This window comes from Pinus tabuliformis, chromosome Q (assembly GCF_031772625.1).
Source record: "Pinus tabuliformis cultivar Carrire ecotype Pingquan chromosome Q, CPIR1, whole genome shotgun sequence".
Lineage (NCBI taxonomy): Eukaryota > Viridiplantae > Streptophyta > Pinopsida > Pinales > Pinaceae > Pinus > Pinus tabuliformis.
The window spans coordinates 1,228,232,340-1,228,249,627 of record NC_142296.1 but is presented as its reverse complement, the minus strand read 5'-3'; the positions used below and the strand labels follow the sequence as shown (position 1 = coordinate 1,228,249,627).

The 17,288-nt window shown below is 38.7% G+C and overlaps 1 protein-coding gene across 2 annotated transcripts in view; it reads right to left on the bottom strand.

Annotated features, from left to right (window-relative positions):
- Nucleotides 1-1,614, bottom strand: part of LOC149224236 (BURP domain-containing protein 6-like) — a 40,418-nt gene extending 38,804 nt beyond the window's left edge. The window contains exons 1-2 of one of the 2 annotated variants that reach the window (XM_089386047.1): nucleotides 1,356-1,614; nucleotides 1,013-1,201 (exon numbers count right to left, since the gene is read on the bottom strand). In XM_089386047.1, coding sequence (XP_089242173.1) covers nucleotides 1,013-1,088 — 76 coding nt within the window. In that variant the 5' untranslated portion in view covers nucleotides 1,089-1,201; nucleotides 1,356-1,614. Of the gene's footprint in view, nucleotides 1-15; nucleotides 1,202-1,355 lie in introns of those variants that run through there. The other variant, XM_089386045.1, reaches the window with a different exon arrangement.
- Between the last annotated feature and the right edge of the window lie 15,674 nt (nucleotides 1,615-17,288).

Genomic DNA, 17,288 nt, shown 5'->3' with positions numbered 1-17,288 from the left:
AACCAATACGTAAAGATAATTGAAACCGGATGCATAGGCTCTGGATATCCAGATGTTGAGAAGAAAAGAAGATTACATTGTTCTTTAAAGCAGTGGACTTTAATAGGTCCTTCCATGGACACGCACGATTTTCTTTGTCAGTTTCGGACAAACCAAACACATTATTTAACCTAATACTGTCATCCAAGCCCGAAATCTGGGAACATCCTAAGCTTGACAGGTAGCTAATTTAATTTTTATCCTTAGTGATCCAGAGCAAACTATCCCCCAAAATTAAGTGACAATAAACCGTTCCCTTGATCCGTGCGTTGGGATGGCATAGAGCAGTCGCGTTATACATATTTCCATTTTTCTCCAACACCTCAAGTTCCAGTGTGAAAGTCAATGTGCCATTGATAGAATGACAGTAGTACACCCCATATGGATACACCAAGCGATGGCAGGACAATGGGGGGCGGTTTGAAGGGCCGGATAGTCTTTGAAAAACTTTGGTTACCCTTGCTTTCTTTCCAGAGTCACCTGTGAGCGCAGGGTGAGAAACAAGCTCAATATTATCAGAAGAACCCAAGTTAGAGAGCACAAATTCTGTCATGTCCTCAATCGATGTGGTGCACATCTTAAATTCACCTAGTGCGGGCTTCTCCTCGCATGCAATGAGGGTATTATTGATGTTCTTCGTCATATTTGATGTCCACGATATGCCAAAGGAAGAGACCACATCTGAAAGCGCTGTGCTGGCAAACGGGATGAGCTGTGATAGATTACGGGGTAAAAATGCCTTCCACGGACTGTAAAGGTCTGGCAATGTTATTTGTCCCCCTTCCCTCAACTCCTTGGCTGAAAAAAATATGTCACTCCTCACCTCTGATTCAAAATTACTATCAAGAAACACAGACAGATGAGCGAGAGTCTGATATACAGGTTGGGAACACAGTAAATTCGCAGAGTTACAGAATTGAGTGGCATGGGAATGCAAATCTCCATCCTTTATGATTTTAGCGAATGTGTTCACCTCCCCTTGTGTGAGTGGAGATATACTTGCTGCTACTCTCTTGGGTACTTGAATGCTCGGGAATTTTTCTCTCCATAACTTCAATTGCATCTCTGCAACTTTATTTGTGCCCCCCACTACAACTTTATTTGTGTCCCCCACTGTGGGGATGGGCATGACCAGCAACATTACCATGACTCCAAACAATTCCTGATAACACCAGTTAAGCACCATAAATATTACTTCATTTCTACAGATTTCAGAAAAAGCAACGAGGACTAGACTAACATTGGGTCCTGAAAATTCAACATGAGAGGAGAATAACATACAGGGTAATGTACAGCTTGGGAGCAAAGAAACTTACCAAGAATAGCTTCATTGTTGCGATGTGCGACCTTCCTCTCAAGTTATTGGAAAGAATATTGCGATTCTCCAAACGTTTGCAGCACTACCAGAGAGATAGATTAGTATAGAATATTGCGATTCTCCAAACGTTTGCAGCACTACCAGAGAGATAGATTACTATAGACCAACTGCTTATAAATAATTCCATGAGACGACGAGGGGCAGAGAGCAGTTGTCTGTAGCATCGGGATTTATTTATGTGCAAGTGGTGCTATTTCGTTTTCGATTGTAGCATCGGGATTTATTTATGTGCAAGTGGTGCTATTTCGTTCTCGATTGTATCGGATTTATCCAGTTTGTTCAATTTTCCAAACTTTTACAGGACCTATCACAGTCATGCATTAGTATACATTATTCATCATGACGTTTTCGAATTATTTATGCCCATAGATAGTGGGCTACTTGATCAATGTGGGGTCTAGTTTCCACTGAACACGTTCTAGATCACCGTCAATGTAGTGAAAGGGCTGAAAGCCATCAATATAGATAAAAATGAGGACTGTCTCCATAACTCCACGAAACCATAGGTCAACAGCGGCTGGCCAGCCATTATCAAGTTATATTTTTATTGCTTTCAAGGCTGCTTCCATGAAGACCTAATTGATTGCTTTCAAGGCGGCTTCCGGCTTCTTTACAAATGCCGGATCCACACAGTATTCGTCCACTGATGGCATTCGTCACAGCGTTTGTCCGTGGCACTCTAAACACATTCCCATTGTATCTACTATTATTAGTCAAAGCACATGCCCATTGTATTTAATAGTATTAGTCAAAGCACATGCCCATTGTATTGAAAAGAAATAATAGAGCCAAAATGAATAATTAAATATGGTGGCCAATGATATTTAAAATGATTTCGCTTTTGTCACGCTCTTAATTTTCGTTTTGTTGGACTGTCTCCTGGAAATCAAAAAGAGCCTAGTCCTTATATTGCAACATTGTCTCTAGGTTTGTCTCTAGGTTAGTTAGGTTATTTTTAATTTACATGATAAAGTTCATGGAGTTTTATTTAATGAATTTTTGACGTATCATGTGTGTTTGTGGTATACTAAACAATATTCCAAATTTGACAACATATTGGAAATATCTATAGAATTCACATTATTTAACCCCATACCAATACTGAAATAATACACCTTCCCAATTTAGAAAACCGCTACTTTTGCTAAGTATTGTAGGTATCCATTTTTTTGTTAACAGTTTTTATACCCCTTTATATTTTTTCATTAACTTTGAGCTCCAATTTTTATACTTTCCAATATAAAAACCCTTCACTCCCTATATATGCCCCAATATATTATATCATTTTTTCCTCAATATATATCCCCCAATATAAATCCACGTGGTATAGTATTGCTCCCATAGTGAAGCCCGTGATCAAATCTATGTGAGTTATTTCATAGTTACTAAATGTTATGTTTGTTTGTTTCCTTATAAGGAATGTAGCATTATCAACATATAGTTATATATAATTTTATTACCTTTTTGAACCATGCATATTTTGAATAAATTATTACCATGTTATGATTTATTTAGACTAATATATAATTGTTTGTGAATATTACGTTTTTTTGGTAAAGCATCTGCATTAAATATATTAATCATGATATATTTGACTTTTTAGATTATCTGGTGGTTACAAAATTTTCCATTCCTTTTACTTAACTTGAATTCTATTTTTAAGGTTGTCATCATCTTCTACTCATTAATAACATTCCAACTATATAACTTTTATCCCCTTCTGAATTCAAAACACCAAGTTAGGACACCTTGAGATTCCTTACTTAGTACCACATCATCTTGATTCTATTGTTGATGGACTATGTATCATGATTCAAATGGATCATTATATAATTTGGATAATTGGGGTTTGAAACCTTATGGGACCATTTTGAGGCCTTAAATGACATTTCTTTTGGGGTGAAACTTTCTCGCTTTAGCATAGGACCACACGACAATGTTCTACACTCAGGCTTTTCTAGTGTTGCAAGAATTACATCAATTGTATTTTGTATGCAAAATTTGTGCCTCCCACAACTTGGCCTACCTTTTTAACCACCATGGCACAAGTAGATGCCATTTCTAACCCCCATTACTAAAGGAAAAGGGTTTAGCCATGTGATGACTATGAAGAAGACCTTACAACGGTCAAAGTCGTAACTCTAGCTAAGAGTTGAGGGAGTCAAACCTAACTCTTAGTTGGCTATCAAGCTATGTTATAATTGGGTGACTATGAGGAAAAGGGGGTACCATTTTATTTGATTTTATCTTATTCCATAGTAAAGAAGAGAAACTAGAGTGGGAGTGAGAGAGAATAATAAAGGAAATTAGTCTTGCAACATCCTATCAAGCCATAAGGCTAACATGACTCCATTAAAGTCTCATCTCCTTTGTATTTGCATTATTTCCAATGCAAACAAAAAAGAGTAAGGCAACCTCACATTCTAGCTAGGTTTTCTCTAGTAAGGGTTTCTAAGAGCATAACCTTGTGTTCATTGTGGCTAGTGTGTGATTGTAATTCATTATTCTATATTTTCCACATTTTATCTATTTTATGAATAAACAACAAATCAATAATTAATAAATCCATAATCTAAACAAATTTAACTTTCATAGTATACATTTCAATTTTTTTTATCAAATCTATTGTGAAGAAATGTATACTAAAATATCCATAACAATTTACAAAATTGATAACATTGCATTCCAAGTGGACCTGCCACTTGAAGGTGGTGCCTTGTGAACACTAAAAGCACCTAGTTATGTCATACCATTGCTTAGTCTCAACATAAAACATAAAATCCTTTTATATTTATTCAAATGAAATTATATATATATATATATATATATATATATATATATATATATACACACACACATATATATATATATATATATACATATACATAGTCACATTCAATGGTGGTTAATGTATAGAATCTACAATATAATTAGATGCATAAACTTTGTAACCCTAAAATCACTACATGTAACCATATATGTAACATATTGCACAATGATCATGAGCCCAACTTATGTTGGATAAACCAATCAACCTAATGGTATAGGGTGAAGTTTGTCAAAACTAAAGTTGTTCCATTGACACCAATCCATGTCAATCTATTAGTTCAATTGCAAAATTCATCGAAGACTTGATCATTGATGCTTCTACACACTCCTCCAAGGCTCGACCATTGGCACCAAGCCTGATCATCAACACTCTACATATTTCTCTATGGCCCAATCCATGTGCCATCAACTAAACTCTTTTCTAATGTGGAAATTCTTCTTCAGATCTAAGAAACTTTAAGGTTTAGATTTTGAGTCTGTGACACAATGGGAGGGGTTTATCCTCTTTCCTTCAGTACTCTTGTCCCTCCAGCTCACTATAAATAAGGTTAACTTGAATTTAAGGATTGCAAGGTATTCTCCTACTCCGACTCTATCAATAATGTGGCCTAGTTGTACAAATTGAAGTTTAATAAACATCTTTCTTATTATATATCTTGATCAACTACTTGGAAAATAGATTGATGCATTTATTTACCCAAATATATATATTTGTGTGTGTGTGTGTGTCTATACATGCTCGACATAACCAACCAATCATATATGGTGGACACTAGTGCACAACTGTAACAACCCTGGTGAAAATTCCATGTAATAAAGTTAATAAAGGAAAAATAATAACCACATTTTATGGGACGCTTATTCCAAGTTGAATGTTGGGCAAGACATCCTAGTCTGGGTGTTCATTTGGTTTATTATGGCTAAGGAAATTGGAAAAGGAAATGGCTAAGGCTTTGGAAAGGCAAAATGGCATTTTTGGCACATTTATTTATGAAAAGAAAGGAAAATAGGAGAAAAGGGAGGTGAAAGGTCACATGTTGCATGTGCGGAGGAAATTGAAGGTCACAGGTTGCATCTGAGGAGGAAATTGAAGGTCACAGGTTGCATTTGAGGAGGAAATTGAAGGAAAATAATGGAAAATGAAGAAGTTAGATGCCTAATTGATAAAAAGGCTTCTGAGGATCAGTTTGTAACCTTTTGTCAGTTCATTTTTGGAGCTCTCCCATTATTCTCTCTCTCTCTCTCACTATTGGAAACTTAGAATTGTCTTGGAGCATTTTGGCATTGGATCAAGAAAGGTAAAAAAGGTAAGAGGAAGGAAGGAGCAAGAAAGAAAGAGCAGGATCAAGCAGTTATTGTAGTACTATTTGCAAGTATTGTTTTGCATGTGTATTTTCCTTGCTAGATTTGGCATGCATGGTATTGCATGTGGTTCTTTTTTGTTATGACATGGTTTTTACCTGGTGTGATAGTGTTTTCAACCTAGCCTTGCCATTTCCGGATAGCCATGGTGTGATAAGGTTCTCATGTTTTGGTTGAACTAGATTGCCAGATGGATTTGAAGCTAAGTGAGGTGGATCTCTAAATAGATCACATGGCCTAGTGGTCCTTGAACCAGATTGTGGATCATGGTAAAGCCATTGGCCTAGCAACCCCAGAGCCAAACAGTGGGTTGCAGTAAAGCTAGGAATTTGTTGCCTCGGTGAGCCTAAGAATCATTTTCGGTGAATGGCAGGATATACAGGAAAGCCAAGAGATGGATTGCTCTCTATTGGGCCTAGTAATCCTAGGTTGGGTTATGCGGTAAAGCCTCGAGAGTGTGTCTCATTTTAGGGCCTAGTGATCCGGTGTGTATTGCGGTAAAGCCTGAGAGGCTAGGAGACAGGAAAATCCCTCACGGTGTAGGTGGAGAAATCCGATGGCATCCATGCTTATTTGGCCTAGTGATCGGGTGGAGGTCACAGTAAAGCCTGTTATTACATGTTTATTGTGTTGGCCTAGTGATCCGGGATAGATTATGGTAAATCTTGGTTTCTATTGATGAGGGTGAGGTGGTTTAGCCTCGGGATGACCTGGTTAGTTCTTTTGGTTTGAGTCCCACATTCATGCTTGGAATATGGCACGGGGGTGAATGGATGAAGAGAGATTTGTCTCAACCATTCTATGGTCGGGTGGAATTTGGTAGTACCATCCCGGGTTTGGATTTTGCATCATCAATATAAGGTTATTTATCCTCATAATTCTATGAGTATTATATGGGTTTATATGTGGATCATATGGTTGTGATTTCTTTGGTATTTTTGTTGCTATTATGTTGGTTATGTATATGTTTTATGATAGTGGATATGTATGGCTCTCATCATGTTTTTATTTGTAAATGGATGAACAATGTATTTATGACCTAATAGATGATAATGTAGAAAATGATATAAGGGAACAATCCTTCATAGCGATTCTCAGATAAGTATGAGACACCCATGCTTAAATTTGTTGTTTACACTCGTAGATTACATATTTGTGATATGTTTTATGAAATGCTTGTCATGGCTAGTAGGGGTCTGGTTAAGGGCTTACTCGTATTTACATTTTCATCAGTGTTTCCCTATTATCTTTATGTTCTAAAGGTGTCATTCAATTCTGGGCAGTGATCTAGACGTTGGCATGCCTTAGCATGAGAGCATCCAAAGCCTCTTGGACACTATTAGGTCCATATCATGGGAGCGTCCGGGGGTCAAGTGTCTAAAACCTCAGTGGGGCCCAAGGGCTAGCTACTTGAGTGGTTGGGATGGTTCCTGGGAATCTTGTAGCTGATGTGGAAGGTTTGTATGTTGTGTTTTCGTTGATTCCACTTCCTTAAGGTCACATACGAGGTTGAATCCAATCATAGTAGCATCTCGTCACATGTTTACCCTAGTTGGATGGTTACTTGGGTAGATGTGGGAGGAGGGTGTTACAGAGTGATATCAAAGCATGGTTCACCCCTCGAACTGGATGGGAAGTGTGTTGGTCATGCATTCATGTCATTTGCATGTGTGTTAATCATTTTTGTGGTCTATGTGCTTGTTGCATATGCATGGTGTCAGTCATGGTTGTAGTGATGTCACCGTGTGGAAGAAGATGTTGTTTTTATGAAGTATGTCATCATGAGTGTATGATTGGTTACATGTTTTTTATGCTTTTTTATTGTCAGTGTACGTTGGTATGGTTGTCGTTGTCATGCATGAGGTCATGGTATGTGTTGTTGATATGGTCATGCATTAATGACTAGACTCTTGCTAGAATGATGGTTACATGGTTATATGTTTATGTATTATATGTCTATATTTTGTTATTATTATGTTATACATTTAGAACGTTAATTGGTTTATCTTGCAAATGAGATATCCTCCCTGAATTATGCTAAGGTACATTGGTTTTTTGTGATTTCATTTAGCTGACATAGTATGCCTTGCAGAAAAGAGATCAAATGACTAGCAGGATGGTAGACTATAAAGATTCTCCCTATGAATCAGATGAGCAACATGGTGTTGGGCACTCTTTTGATTTGGTAGACACATTAAGAAGCTTGAAGGAAGAAATAAGGAGTTGTAAGGCAGAAAATGACAAAATCATTCACGGACAAGAGAAACAAACATACGTTAATGCTATACTCCTTCAAAGTTTGTCAAAATTGTAACGACAAGGGCCACTTCTATCAGCCATGGATAGGAGGAAAGAACTAATGGACCATATGGAAGTAGGTTTCATGCTAGTCAAATTTTAGATAGAGATGACATGGTTAGAGATAGTATATTGTTGGATACTCCAGATTGGAGAGGTGATGGATATAGGTATTATTCTAGTTTTGGTTCTAATAGGCATCATGATCATCATTGTTAGCATCCTTACAGGAGGAGTGATAGGGGATACTTTCTAGACGAGTTTAAGAAATCAAAGTCACCTAATTTTTATGGAGATGTGAAAAAATCGGAAGATGCAGAGGCTTGGATACTTGGGATGAAAGAATTTGTTTGAGTTGCGTGAATACGCAGATAATATCAAGGCCAGGATAGTTATCTTCAGCCTCACAAGTAAACCAAACATATGGTAGGAAGATGTGAGTGGGGTTAGAGACATCAGGACAGATGAATTGACCTTGCATGAGTTCCAAAGCTTTTCAGGAATAAGTACTTGTCAGAAAGGTACTACGATAGTAAGGCCAAAGAATTCAATGAGCTAAAGATGGGATTAATGACAAATGAAGAGTACACAACTAAGTTCCTAGAGCTATTGAGGTATGTACCATATCTTAAAGATGAGAAGGATAAAGTTCAATGAATTTTCAGCAGATTTCCATTAGCATTTAGAGATTGTATTGAGTATGATGAGCCTTAGTCACTTGAGGAAGTTATTGACAAATTGAAGCATTTCTATGAATAGTCAAAGCATAAGAATGAATCTCAGCAAGGATGGAGAAGAAAATGCAAAGGTAAAGGTAAATGGAAGCCTAAAAGAACAAGGCCTCAGAATGCAGATGAGAAAGAAAATGTGGCACCACAAAAGAGGTTCAATGCAGCTAGATAGGGACATGGGTCAAAACATCAGCATAGAGGTGAGGATATTGGTTCGTTGGAGTGTTGTACATGTGGTAAGGAGAACCTTAAGAGAGGATTTCCACAAAATCAGGGTGGTAGGGCTCAGATATATAGTGCACAGGAGGCACAGAGTGTTGGGGATATTGGTTAGAGCGTTCTTCGTATTTGTGTAGCATTGATAACAAACAGGCAGACAATCAGGAACCTATCATTGAGATCGATGGTAAGCTTTGTGATCAAGTTATTTCTATTTTGATTGACCATGGATCTAATTATAGCTATGGTAGTCTGGACTTGGTGCATATGTGTGGTTTGAGTAAGGAATTACATGAAAAATCTTGGTTAGTGCAGTTGGCTACATGTACAAAGAGGTGATTTCATCATTGGGTAAGAGCTTATGCATTTGATTTGAATGGTATGCCTACCACAACACGTTTGAATATATTACCGTTGGGATCATACAATTGTTGTTGAGCATGGATTGGTTGTACCGTCATAGGACCAAGATGGATTGTTATGACAAATCCATTGAGTGTGTGGATGACAATGGAGAACCAAAAGTCTTACAGGGAAAGAAGAAAGCCACATCAGTTAGGATGGTGACAGCTATATGTAGTCGCAGAAAAGGGTGTATGTTATTCGCAATGCACATTTCTAGTGACAAAGGTAAGGAAGTTAAGGATGCAGATGTTTTGAGAAGGTACTCAGTTCTACCGTAGTTTTAGGATGTATTCCGTGAGGAGATTTTAGAGTTGCCACCTCACAAGGAAGTAGACTTTTCTATTGAGTTAGTGCCAGGGGAATCTCCAGCATAAAAAGCACCTTACAATATGAGCACACCTGAGTTGGTAGAGTTGAAGTTGTAGTTGAAGGAAATGTTGGACAAGGGATACATTAGGCCAAGTGTATCACCATGGGATTTACCGATATTGTTTGTGAAGAATAAATATGGTACTCTTAGATTATGCATTGACTATGGGCGGTTGAACGAAGTGACTATCAAGAATAGGTATCTGTTGTCAAGGATTGATGACTTGTTTGATCAGTTGAAGGGAGTAGCAGTGTTCTCTAAGATCAACTTGAGGTCAAAATACGATCAGGTACGCATCAAAGAGGAGGAAATTTAGAAGTAGCTTTCTAGAACAAGTATGGGCATTATGAGTTTGTTGTAGTTCCATTCGGTCTGACTAATGCTCCAGTTACATTTATGTGCTTGATGAATAGTGTGTTGCATCCATATCTGAATAAGTTTGCTATTGTGTTCATTGATGACATATTGGTATATTCTAAAAATAATTAGAGCATGCCAAGAATTTAGCAACAGTGTTGAGGTTGTTGAGAGAGCATCAGTTCTATGCTAAGCTCAACAGGTGGAGTTTCTTTCAGACTGAAATACACTACTTGGGACATGTTGTTTCCAAGGAGGGCATAGCAGTGGATCCAGAAAATATAAGGGCCATCACGGAGTGGGCAGCTCCTAGAAATGTATATGAGGTGAGATCCTTCATGGGGTTGGCAGGTTATTATAGGAGGTTCATTATGAACTTCTCACAAATTAGTTATCCTATTGCATCATTGCATATGAAAGGCAAGAAGTTTGAATGGACAGAGAAGTGTGAGGCCAGTTTTGAGCAGCTTAAGCAGTTTTTGACACATGCACCAATGCTACAGATTGCAGAACTAGACAAAGAGTTTGTAGTATGTACAAATGCTTGCAAAAGAGGACTTAGTGGAGTCCTTATGCAGGAAGGACAAGTGGTATACCATGAGTCATGAAAAATAAATGAGCATGAGCATAACTACCCGACACATGATCTTGAGTTAGCAGCGATCATACATGCATTGAAGATGTGGAGGCACGATCTTCTTGGCAGGAGGTTTGTGTTGATGAGTGATCACATTAGGTTGAGGTATTTGTTTGACCAACTGAATCTGAATGGCTGAAAATCTAGATGGTTGGCCATAATCAGTGAGTTTGACTTTGCGATCAGGTACATCAAAGGAAAGGAGAACAGGGTGGCAGATGCTCTTAGCAAGTGGGTACAGTTAAATCACTTAGTAACTATGAGTTCCTATGGGACAGACTTACAGGATAGGATCTTGCAGGTAAGTCAACAGGATGTTAGGTATATGGAGATTTTGCATAGGTTGCAGCAGAGTGTAGGTACATGTACATGTATAGGTACAGGCACATGTAGTGGTACATGTACATGTACAAGTATAGGTAGTAGTACAGGTATAGGTACAGGTAGTGGTACATGTATAGGTATAGGTGCAGATGCATAGGATGTGGACTATTGTCTTACAACAGATGGATTGGTTAGATTTAGGGATAGGATATACATGCCAGACAGTAGTGAGCTCAAGAAGGTGACCTTGAGATATTTTCACACAAAATAATATTCAAGTCACCTAGGCTATCAGAAGACATTGACCGCAGTGAAGAAATTTTATTATTGGCCGAATCTGAAGAGGGATGTAACAGAGTTTGTGGCTAGGTGTTTTGATTATCAGCTTGTGAAGGCAGAGTGTAAGCATCCAGGTGGACTGCTATAGCCAATTATGATTCTTGAATGGAAATGGGAGGTCATTTCCATGGATTTTATCATAGTTCTGTCAAGGACCGTGAGACAGCATGATTCCATCATGGTTGTTGTGGATAGGTTGACGAAGGTTGCGCACTCCATTCCAGTGAAGTCTACATTCTCAGCTAGTGATGTAGCACAGGTATTCAACAGAGATGTGGTCAGATTGCATGGTGTTCCAAATAATATTATGTCAGACAGGGATGCAAAGTTCATTTCCAAGTTTTGGAAGGAGAGGTTTGCAGGTTTGGGCACAGAGTTGGCCTTTAGTATAGCTAATCATCTGCAGATAGATGGACAAATTGAGAGGGTCAAAAAGATATTGGAGGACATGTTGAGGATGTATGTGATGCATCAGCAGTGAAAGTGGGAAGAGAATCTTCCACCAGTAGAGTTCTCTTACAAGAATGGTTATCAGGAATCTTTGAAGATATGTCCATTTGAGGCATTGTATGGACAGAGTTTCAATACTCCCATCAATTGGAGTGATATAGTTAACATGGTGTTGATTGGACCAGACATGTTAGCGAACACGGAACATGAAATGCAGGTAATCAAGAAGAAATTGAAGGTAGTACATGATAGGAATAAGAGATTTGTAGATCGGAATAAGTTGTTCAAGGAGTTCCAGGTGGGGGAATAGGTGTATTTGCGCATCAAACCAAAAAAGAGCTCCTTGCGGATTGGAACATGTGCCAAGATGGCACCATGGTTTTGTGGACCTTTTAGGATTATTAAGAGGATTGGGCTAGTAGCCTATTGACTTACACTACCTTGTACAGTGAACTTCCATGATGTTTTCCATGTGTCATTACTTAAGAAGTATGTTAAAGATGTTGATCGTGTGATTGACTAGATTGTATTTCAGGTGGAAGTAGATGGAGAATTCCATCTAGAGCCTCAATGTATATTGCAGAAAAAGGTGTGCATGCTTCAAAACCGAGAAATTGAGAAAGTTAAAGTGCAGTGGAAGCACTTTAGGCCCGATGAACCTACATGGGGGACGGTGGATCAGATGCAGGCTATGTATCCTTCATTGTTTGCTTGTTGAGGCAAAGCAGTTTTGGAATGGTATTTTGGTATATGTCTTTGGTATATGTTTTGGTACATGTTTGATGATGTTTGGGTATATGTACATACATATATGGATGTAAATACCTCCATGAAATGTGTTATAAATCTCCAATAAGCGGCATGGTTTTCATGTCATTATAATTGTCATGTTGTTATGTTATCATGTTGGTTTTATTTTCAGTAGGATGATCATTGTAAATACTTCATCGAGCTATGTTATAAAGCTCCATGGGTAGTATGTTTTATTTTTAGCAGTTTTGTTGAGGTATAGGTGTGGTTGAACAATGAGGACAGTGTCCCCCAAGGGGGGAGTTCTATAATAGCCCCTGTGAAAATTTGATGTAACAAAAGTTAATAAAGGAAAAATAATAACCACAGTTGATGGGATACTTATTCCAAGTTGAATGTTGGGCAAGACATCCTAGTGTGGGTGTTCATTTGCTTTATTATGGCTAAGGAAATTGGCAAAGGTAATGGTTAAGCCTTTGGAAAGGCAAAATGACATTTTTGGCACATTTATTTATGAAAAGAAAGGAAAATAGGAGAAAAGGGAGGTGAAAGTTCACAGGTTGCATGTGAGGAGGAAATTGAAGGAAAATAATGGAAAATGAAGAAATTAGAGGCCTAATTAATAAAAAGGCTTCTTAGGATCAGTTTGTAACATTTTGTTAGTTCAGTTTTGGAGCTCTCTCTCACTCTTGGACACTTAGATTTTTCTTGGAGCATTTTGGCTTTGGATCAAGAAAGGAAAAGAAGGCAAGAGGAAGGAAGGAGCAAGCAAGGAAGAGCATGATCAAGCAGCTAAAGAAAGATTCTTTGCAGGCATCAATTTTCATGTGTATTTTCCTTGCTAGATTTGGCAAGCATGGTATTTCATGTGGTTCTTTTGTCGTTATGGTATGGGTTTTTCTAGGTGTGATAGTGTTTTTAGCCTAGCCTTGACATTTCTGGATAGCCATGGTGTGATGGGGTTCTCATGTTTTGGTTGAGACGGATTTTCGGATGGATTTGAAGCTAAGTGAGGTGGATCTCTGAACGATATAGCACATGGCCTAGTGGTCCCTGAACCGGACTGTGGATCACGATAAAGCCACTAGCCTAGTAACCCCTAAGCCAGACTACGGTAGGAATCTCAAATATAATAGAGGTAGTTTGTATCACCATGTTAATGAAGGAGAAAAGTAAAAAAATAAATGAAATGCAAATAAATACTTCACGTGTTAAAGGAGAAATTGATAATTTCAAAAGTGTGTGACTAAGGTGGTGAATGCAGGATTGCGAGGCGAGCAAGTGCTGGACTATGGTGGAGAGTGCATGACTAAGGTGGTGATTGCAGGTTTAGGGAGATGCATGTTGGACAAGGGTGTTGAGCATCATTGGTTACTTGGAGGTGGTACATGACGACCAAGAGGTGACATATTATCTATCCTAGCACTGGTAGCAGTGTATTATAAAGATTGTTTAGCAAGCAAGTCGTATAAACAAAGTTTTTAATATTTACTCTGTATGTATCCTTAGATCAGTACCACATTAAGGAAGCACATGGTGGGTTTCACTTTACAATCTTGTGGTCACTAGTGTTTCTTTTAAGTTTTTTGTCCTCATATGGTTTTCGTCATCTTGATATTGTTCTCCATTCTCAATTTATATATTTATGACCGTCCTTGTGGGATGTTTCACCAACGCTCTCTGGAGATTATCCAAATTATTCTGCTCTTGTTTATAACTATTTTCATCTTATATCTCATTTTCGTAGAACATGTCATTTATCGTCATTAGAGGCCATATGTTTGGGTGGAAACGTTTTCTAAAGATAATAAACCCGACAGAAGACTATGATTTAGAGGTCCCCCTGAACCAGTCCAAGATATATTTCTTATGGAAGAAAAGGCTAGGTTCGTTTATATATCTCGACCATGCAAAGAGCTTGGTTTCAAATGTTGTCATAAGTGGTGGAAGTGTTGGGTGTGCTAGTTTTACTATTGTTGTGAACAGAATCTCATCTATTTTCTTATGGTCTCCATTTCTCCATTACATTTTTGGTTGTTAAGTTTTCGCCTACTGAGTCTGTTTTTGGCTGAGGGTGGTGTATCTGGTTTTCTCGGCGAACAATCAGAGATTTGAATATCTGAGACCTTGTTTTGAATGGGCTCCTCGATCTGCTAACCACATGTATTTTATCATTGTTGGAAGGGATTTGGGTGGCTTTGTTTCTAATAATCTCAAGGTGATGGATATTAGTCCTATTCCTTTGATGGTGGTGGATATATCTTGCACAACTTCATATTTATTACATTGTTGGTGGGGTATCAATTGTGGACGTGCATATTACATATTCTATTTTTCCCATCCTCATTTTTGGTGGCTCCTGCGTATATTCACCTCAGGCAGTGGGTATGATCAATTTTCCATTTATTGTTGGGTGTTATTATACCTGCATATTTTGGTCTATTTTTGGATACGACATGGCTCCTTAACTTTGATCCATAGTGGGGCGATATGGATCTACCCTCTGCTACCGCATCCACCTTCTTGGGATTGTAAGTGTCTTGTTATACTTCGTCATGCCCTCTCGATCTATATTCTCTTCTTTCTCCTTTATAGTCTTTGTCCGGATACCTACCCTGATTTGGCAGTTGGTTCCTTGCTATATGTCCCTGACATCTTCCTTTTAATATTTTCCCTCTTTGCACATGGCCCACTTGGTTGCTTTTGTAGCCTCTTTGGACACTGATGTGTCGTCACAGGAGGATTTCTTACATGCAACCATTTCTGTGGAAAGATTGCACCTCCCTCATCTCTCTACGTTGCCTTACCCTACTACTGGTTTCTCGAACATTCCCCTACCCAATGCATTTATCATAGGTGGAATTCAAGATACATCTTGTTCTATTGATCATTCATTTCCCTTGGGCGGTAATCGACACGGCGCATGACCACATGGTAAATACATCAAACCCTCCTCTGGTACTAAACTCCTTAGCTTTGGATATTATTTAATGTGGGATCGTGTTACCAGTTTATAGAAGCAAGCTTTGGTGGGAAGGTGGTATTTTGCAGACATGAAGGAACATGTTAAGAAAAATACTTATGAATGGTTTGTACAACTTTCATTTCCTGCACCAGAAAGATTTAGATTGTATCGGGAACATTCCATGGGTTTATTTACGTAGTTTCCTCCACCTGCATAGCTGGTATATGGGGTTCAATCCCTTTCGAGACACACCCAGAAATAATTTTATTTGGGTTAAATTGTCAGGCCTCCCAAGGGAATTTTTTACATGTAAGGTTCTCATGGAGTTGGAAACTCTATTGGACATTTTGTGTATGTTGATCCAAAATTTATGGGTGTCAGTGATAAACAGGTTGCTTGGATCCATTTAGAAATGGGTTTCTCTAGCTGACTTCCTAGACAAATTGACTTGGCATGGAATGAATATGTTCACCATCAGCAACTGGATTACTGGTGTATCCATTTTAGATTCATGTTATGCCATCATACGAGACATATTTTGGAACATTTCCCAAGAATATTTTCTCGCAAAGGACAACATAGACGCAGAGGCGATGGACGCAGGGACTGCAATTTGGATGTTGCATATGGAAACTTGGAACACTTAGGTACTGAAAACAAATTTGATAAATCTCCTACTCGCATTGATATTCATTCCCCCCCCATTTCATTTCCCCTCATCCTCTCCCTGACTTTTTTCCACCCCTCGACAACCTCTATCAGAGACCTTCTCTCATTCCATCTTAGCTGCTTAATTCACCTACCAGGGATCAACATATTACCCCTCTAGGACTTGACCTATCAAACTCCTCTCTGGAAATCCCTCTAAGGTGACTTTCTCCACCTAGTGCCATCATCTCGACCTCTCCTCCGTTGATTCCTTCCTCTCCTCGATCTCCCTCGCAGTCGCTGAATGGGGCTGATTTTCCCCCCACAATTCTGTGGATAGCAACCTTGATTTTATTTTGGCCAACCACTCTCTTGATCTGGCATCTCTCACTGTCCATAAGGGAGCCCCTCGTCCCACTCCTATCCCTATATTTCCTAACTCTGCTGGCAATGTCACTATCTGTAAAAAGGGGAAGCGTGGACCTCGGTTTCCAAATCCACGAGACTCTGAGGATCTACATGATATTCCCATCACCTTTATTTTCACTTGGGTTCTTAGAGAGATATCGCCTAATGCCTCTCCTGTGCCATGAACTGCCTCTCCCTGAACTTGTGTGGCCTGGGGGGCCACTCCAAACTCCTATCCCTCAAGCACCTCTTCCACTCTACTCACCCTTTTCTTATTTTATTACAGTAGACAATGACTATAAATGATAAAGTTTGGAATTACTTCTACAAAATCTTCCCGGAATGGCATATGGTCATTGTTAATTCTCGTGGTCTTTCTGGAGGTATGGTTGCTCTTTGGGATCCTAGATGGACCACTAGGTTGGCCTATAAATTTTTCGAAGGAGTTCTCCTGTCTGGTTACATATGGGGTTTTCCTACTAGACTACATTTCCTCAATTTCTATGCTTCGTATAATGACAAATATTCTTTGTGGAAGCACATGGATGACTACGATATACTCAAAATTGGGCCTCTTATACTAGCAGGTGCTTTCAATGTTGTTTTATCTGGGGATGAATGTTGGGGTGTCAAATCCAGGGTGAATCCTCTCGCTGACCATCTTTTCCAATTATTTGAGTCCAATCATCTCCTGGACATTAGACCCCTTACTCTGACTCCAACTTGACACAATGGTCGTGTGGGTGATGACCACATCGGTAAAAGATTGGAACAATTCT